This window comes from Hemitrygon akajei, chromosome 26 (assembly GCF_048418815.1).
Source record: "Hemitrygon akajei chromosome 26, sHemAka1.3, whole genome shotgun sequence".
Classification (NCBI taxonomy): domain Eukaryota; kingdom Metazoa; phylum Chordata; class Chondrichthyes; order Myliobatiformes; family Dasyatidae; genus Hemitrygon; species Hemitrygon akajei.
Window position 1 is genome coordinate 44,181,032 of NC_133149.1, and position 6,194 is coordinate 44,187,225.

General features: G+C 42.2%; 1 protein-coding gene across 1 annotated transcript in view; it reads right to left on the minus strand.

Moving 5' to 3' along the window:
• The window catches only part of LOC140716691 (uncharacterized), a 49,064-nt gene extending 43,234 nt beyond the window's left edge, over nucleotides 1-5,830 (minus strand). The window contains exons 1-2 of the mRNA XM_073029515.1: nucleotides 5,684-5,830; nucleotides 143-256 (exon numbers count right to left, since the gene is read on the minus strand). Of these exons, the coding sequence (XP_072885616.1) occupies nucleotides 143-256; nucleotides 5,684-5,737 (168 nt within the window). The 5' untranslated portion in view covers nucleotides 5,738-5,830. The remainder of the gene's footprint in view (nucleotides 1-142; nucleotides 257-5,683) is intronic.
• Between the last annotated feature and the right edge of the window lie 364 nt (nucleotides 5,831-6,194).

Below are 6,194 nucleotides of genomic sequence, written 5' to 3' on the forward strand. Positions count from 1 at the left end.
AGAGATGATGGAGCACTTATACAAGCAGAACTTGGACTCCGAAATCAAAGCACATTAGCCATCTCATCTCATGGTCATTATAATTAAAGTATAAAAATGCTGACAGAAATCAATACATCATCTAATAACAAGTGGCTTTTACCTTGTCAATTCGACTGGACTTGCGATTGCGACTGACGTTTTGCAGCTGCCAGGGCAGAGGCTGAAACACCTGGTAGCGTAAAGGCTCCTGCCGCTGGCGCATGCCGATCTCAAACTTTGAATTGGCACCGGGTTGTGATTGGAAAGGGTTGAAGATTGAAATAGAAAGTAACAAGGAAGAGATGAGAAACACCTACTTAGCATTTGGTCATGGAAAGTCTTAGAACATAGCACAGCACAGGAAGAAGCCCATCATCCCACAATGTCTTACCTAATTTAACTAAATTTCTTCTGCTTATACATGATATATAGTTCTCCATTCCCCAAATATTCATGTGCCTAATGTGCCATTATCATATCTGCTTCCACCACTATCCCTAACAGCCTGCTCCACACTACCTAGTGTTTTAAAAAAGCCTGTCCTGCACATCTCCTTTAAATTTTTACCCTCGTTCCTTAAATGTATGCCCTCTATAAATTTGACATCTCTATCCTTGGCAGCAGAGTACTGTAGTGATCATTGTAATGTTTTATAATGCTAGCTGTAAGATTAGGGTTCAATTCACGCCGCTGTCTCACTTAGCTGCAACATAACTTCCTTACTCTCGCATAACTTCCTTACTCTTCCTTCCTGGTTGTAGAGGAAGTGCAGCGTAGATTCACGAGGTTAATTCCTGGGATGTCTGGACTGTCTTACGCAGAGACGTTAGAGAGACTGGGCTTGTACACGCTGGAATTAAGGAGATTGAGAGGGGATCTGATTGCAGCATATAAGATTATTAAGGGATTGGACAAGATAGAGGCAGGAAATATGTTCTAGATGCTGGGAGAGTTCAGTACCAGAGGGCATGGTTTGAGAATAAGGGGTAGGTCATTTAGGACAGAGTTAAGGAAAAACTTCTTCTCCCAGAGAGTTGTGGGGGTCTGGAATGCACTGCCTCGGAAGGCAGTGGAGGCCAATTCTCTGGATGCTTTCAAGAAGGAGCTAGATAGGTATCTTATGGATAGGGGAATCAAGGGATATGGGGACAAGGCAGGAACGGGGTATTGATAGTAGTTGATCAGCCATGATCTCAAAATGGCGGTGCAGGCTCAAAGGGCCGAATAGTCTACTTCTGCACCTATTGTCTATCGTCAATGGCCAAACCAATGAAGTACGTAGTATGTCATCTTTACCACCCTGTGCGCTTGTGCAGACATTTTCAGGACCCCAAGATCCTCCTGTACACTCATTATTTCTTGCCATTGACTGCTTACATTCTCCTGATATGTCTTATATCCTTCCCCTTACATTGTCTTAATACATCTTTTAAAGCATTGATCGTGTGGATAGTCAGAGGCTTTTTCCCAGGGCTGAAATGACTAGCACAAGAGGGCACAGGTTTAAGGTGCTTGGAAGCAGGTATGGAGGAGATGTCAGGGGTAAGTTGTTTTACGCAGAAAGTGGTGAGTGTGTGGAATGGGCTGCTGGTGATGGTGATGGAGGTGGAAACGATAGGGTCTTTTGAGAGACTTTTGGATAGGTACATGGAGCTTAGAAAAATAGAGGGCTATGGGTCAGCCTAGTAATTTCTAAGGTAGGGACATGTTCAGCACAACTTTGTGGGCCGAAGGGCCTGTATTGTGCTGTAAGTTTCTCTATGTTTCTACATACTGTCTTAAATATGTTAAAAATGTACAGCAATCAAAAGAGCAAATTTGCCTGTTTGATGTATTCATACTCAGACAGGGCTAAACATTTTTGTCTGCCCCTCTTATTTTATTTTATTTAGTGATACAGCACAGAGTAGGCCCTTCCAGCCTTTTGAGCGGCGCTGCCACCAGCCCCCGACAAATCCTAGCCTAATTACAGGACAATTTGCAATGACCAATTTACCTATCAATTGGTATGTCTTTGGACTGTGGGAGAAAACCAACAGGAAACCCGTGCATTCCAAAGGGAGAACGTATAGACTCCTTACAGATGACATTGGAATTAAACTCTGACACCCTGAGCTGTAATAGCATCATGCTAACACTATGCTTGCACTTGTTCAACTGAGACGCCAGTACACTGAAGGCTGGAAGATGAAGCCTCATTCTGAATCTTCAGTGGAATGGCTGTGTGGAAGTTTCAGAGCAGCACTGTAGGAATATCATACTTTTAGAAGTGCTTTCAATCAGATAGAAAGGTAAAATAAGTTCTGCCTAACTATTCCAGTGATTTGGGTATGCACTGCTAATCAAAGCAGATCCGGGACATTGTCCTGCTTAAACAAGTGGGTGTAATCCCCTACACAGTCCAAAAAGGTAGATCATTGCACGTGAAATCATCACCACAGCAAATTCCTAACACAAGTAAATGGATATATGGTGAATAAAGTTAAGCCTTAATTTAAAAAAAATGAGGTGAGATAAGCTGGTATAAAATAACTGTGTCTATTTTTGAAGGTGCTCATTCATGCTGGGCTCTGATAAATCCACCAGCTCTGATAAATCTGTTACCTCAGCCTGGTGATAATTGAAAACACTTTAAGCTGTTACTGAAACTATTTTATTAAGTGTTTAATTATCTGTCACAATTATTGTTACTGAGACAAGGTTTTCTTTCAGATTCCATAATGATCTAATAAGCCCACAATTTTGTGTGAGGTACCCTATATCTCTACTGGCCTAAACTTCAAAACACACTTAAAGGCAAATTTCCATACATTTAAACCTCGGGAAATGGGAGGTTGAAGAATACCTGCAAATTCTTTTGAATCTCAAGTCTAAATTGTCTGAAGAATACTCAAAAGATAATAGGTCAATTGTCAATATATCAAAGTGTGTTTTGTGACACAGTGTATAAGTAATTGGAAACATGGGAAGTGATAAGTATACCCTTGTGGTTAGGAATAGCTGACCTTGAACCTATGTGGACACACGGTAGATAAACAACTGATGGAAAGATATCATTAAGATTGAAAGAATACAGAGAAAAATTACAAGTTGTCAGGACTTAAGGACTTGAGTTATAGGGAAAAGCTGATTAAGTTACAAATTTACTCCCTGGAGCATAGGAGAATGAGGTAGGATTTGATAGTGGTAGTGGTTCTAGATAGAGTAAATACAAGCAAGTTTTTTTATAGAAACATAGAAAACATACTGCATAATACAGGCCCTTCGACCCACAAAGCTGTGCTGAACATTTCCTTACCTTAGAACTACCTAGGCTTTACCCATAGCCCTCTATTTTTCTAAGCTCCATGTACCTATCCAAAAGTCTCTTAAAAGACCCTATTGTATCTGCCTCCACCACCATTGCCGGCAGCCCATTCCACACACTCACCACTCTCTGTGTAAAAAACTTACCCCTGACATCTCCTCTGTACCTACTCCCCAGCACCTTAAAACTCTCGTGGTAGCCATTTCAGCCCAGGGAAAAAGCCTCTGACTATCCACACGATCAATGCCTCTCTTCATCTTAAACACCTCTATCAGGTCACCTCTCATCCTCCGTCGCTCCAAGGAGAAAAGGCCGAGTTCACTCAACCTAATCTCTTAAGGCATGCTCCAAAATCCAGGCAACATCCTTGTAAATCTCCTCTGTACCCTTTCCATGGTTTCCACGTCCTTCCTGTAGTGAGGTGACAAGAATTGAGCACAGTACTCCATGTAGGGTCTGATCAGGGTCCTATATAACTGCAACATTACCTCTCGGCTCTTAAACTCAATCCCACGATTGATGAAGGCCAATGCACCATATGCCTTCTGTACTGTCTTACCATTATACTATATTTTGCCATCATATTTGACCTATCAAAATGAACCACCTCACACTTTTCTGGGTTGAACTCCATCTGCCACTTCTCAGCCCAGTTTTGCATCCTTACAATGTCCTGCTGTAACCTCTGACAGCCCTCCACACTATCTACAACACCCCCAACCTTTGTGTCATCAGCAAATTTACTAACCCATCCCTCCACTTCCTCATCCAGGTGATTTATAAAAATCACAATGAGTAGGGGTCCCAGAACAGATCCCTAAGGCACACCACTGGTCACTGGCCTCCATGCAGAATATGACCCGTCTACAATCACTCTTTGCCTTCTGTGGGCAAGCCAATTCTAGATCCCCTTGGATCCCATGCCTCCTTACTTTCTCAATAAACCTTGTATGGGGTACCTTATCAAATGTCTTGCTGAAATCGACATCTACTGCTCTACCTTCATCAATGTGTTTAGTCACCTCCTCAAAAAATTCAATCAGGTTTGTATGGCACGACCTGCCTTTGACAAAGCTATGCTGACTATTCCTACTCATGTTATGCCTCTCCAAATGTTCATAAATCCTGCCTCTCAGGATCTCACTGGCCTATAACTTCCTGGGCTATCTTTAATCCCTTTCTTGAATAAGGGAACAACATCCGCAACCCTCCAATCCTCCGGAACCTCTCCCATCCCCATTGATGATATAAAGATCATTGCCAGAGGCTCAGCAACCACTGAAGTTAGGTGAGACTGGAACTAGAGATCGCAGGTTAAGGGTAAAAGGTGAAATATTTAAGAGGACCTTAAGGGGGAACTTCTTCACTTAAAGGGTGTTGCAATTGTGGAACAAGCTGTCAGTGGAAGTGGTGGATCTGGGTTTGATTGCCAAACGTAAGTGCGGACAAGTACATGGATGGGAGGGGTATGGAGGGCTATGGCCCAAGTGCAGTCAATGGGAGTAGGCAGAATAACAGTTCACAAGGAATAGGTGGGCTGAATGGCCTGTTTTGGTGCTGTAGTGCTCTATGACTTTTACCACTAGACCAACCTGGTGTAAATTAATATATAGAGATTGATTATTCTGATTTGTCAACAGCCACGGTATCAGACAAGATTCCAACTGTCAATGTGGCAGTAAGGTCTTTCCCTTCCTGTGTCCATCAACCAAAGTATTGTCTTTCTGGTGTGGTGTACAATGCAAAATGGCCTCAACAAGATCATGACTTAGAGGTGCTTGTGAGCAGTGAGCCAAGCTAAAGGTGTGGGATCTGTTGTCTCTCATCACAGTCATGAGTCTTATGTATTTATTACTGCGTCCTTCTGTGTCAGCTCTTGACCAGTTGACTTTGGTATGGACAAGGTTTGGAGATTTCTGGATGATGTGTACAGTAGGAATTGAATATAAAGATCTTTCTATGTCTTGAGCAATTCATTGAAACACCATTACGTTCACACCTGATGCCACCTACAATTTGATGTCTGCATTCACAGTTTTCAGAAGTCACAGGATAACAGTGCAAAGTGTGAGAGTCATAACAGGTTATCCATTGACCCAAATATAGCTTGTAACCTATGTTAACTTGGCTGAGATCACCTCATACAGCATTGGTTCACAATTAAACTAAGGCCTTATCAGTCAATAAGGCTGACCACGACAATACATTTAATTAATCGGGTTGTAGGGAGGGGTTAAGAGTGTATTGGGGGAAAGAGGACAATAATTTCTTTGAAAACAAATCATATTAATGTAATGATATTTGTTTGCACCGCAATTGTTACTTATGCTGTTAGAATCTTCCAGTCAGACTCACCTGTCCAACTGCTCTGCTGATAAGGAACAACACTGTCATCAGGGTCCCCAGCATTTTCTATCCTTTTTGTGCAATCTTTTTCCTCCTGAAGTGATTTTCCCAGCCGAATGCTTCGTGGAGTGGATGGGGTAGTCTGATGAATCTCAGCAAGATTGCCATAAGACCACTAATGAGCTTACTTGGCCTGATTTAGAGACTCTGTGTAATCTTTAACTGCCTGTCAGTGCCCTTGCAATCACCCTTGGACAGCGTTAATGCAAACAACTCCGTTCCTGAATCAGTCTGGAAAATGTTCAAAGACTGAGAGTGAAGTCAAAGAGCACCGGTTCACTGATTATATGATTACAGAAGAATGAACTATGTCCTCAAAGTCCACACAGCAAACAACTCCGTTCCTAAATCAGTCTGGAAGATTTCCAAAGACTGAGAGAATCGGTTCACTGATTATATGATTATGGAAGAAAGGACTATGTCCTCAAAGTCCACATGACATACTGAGGGGAGCACAATA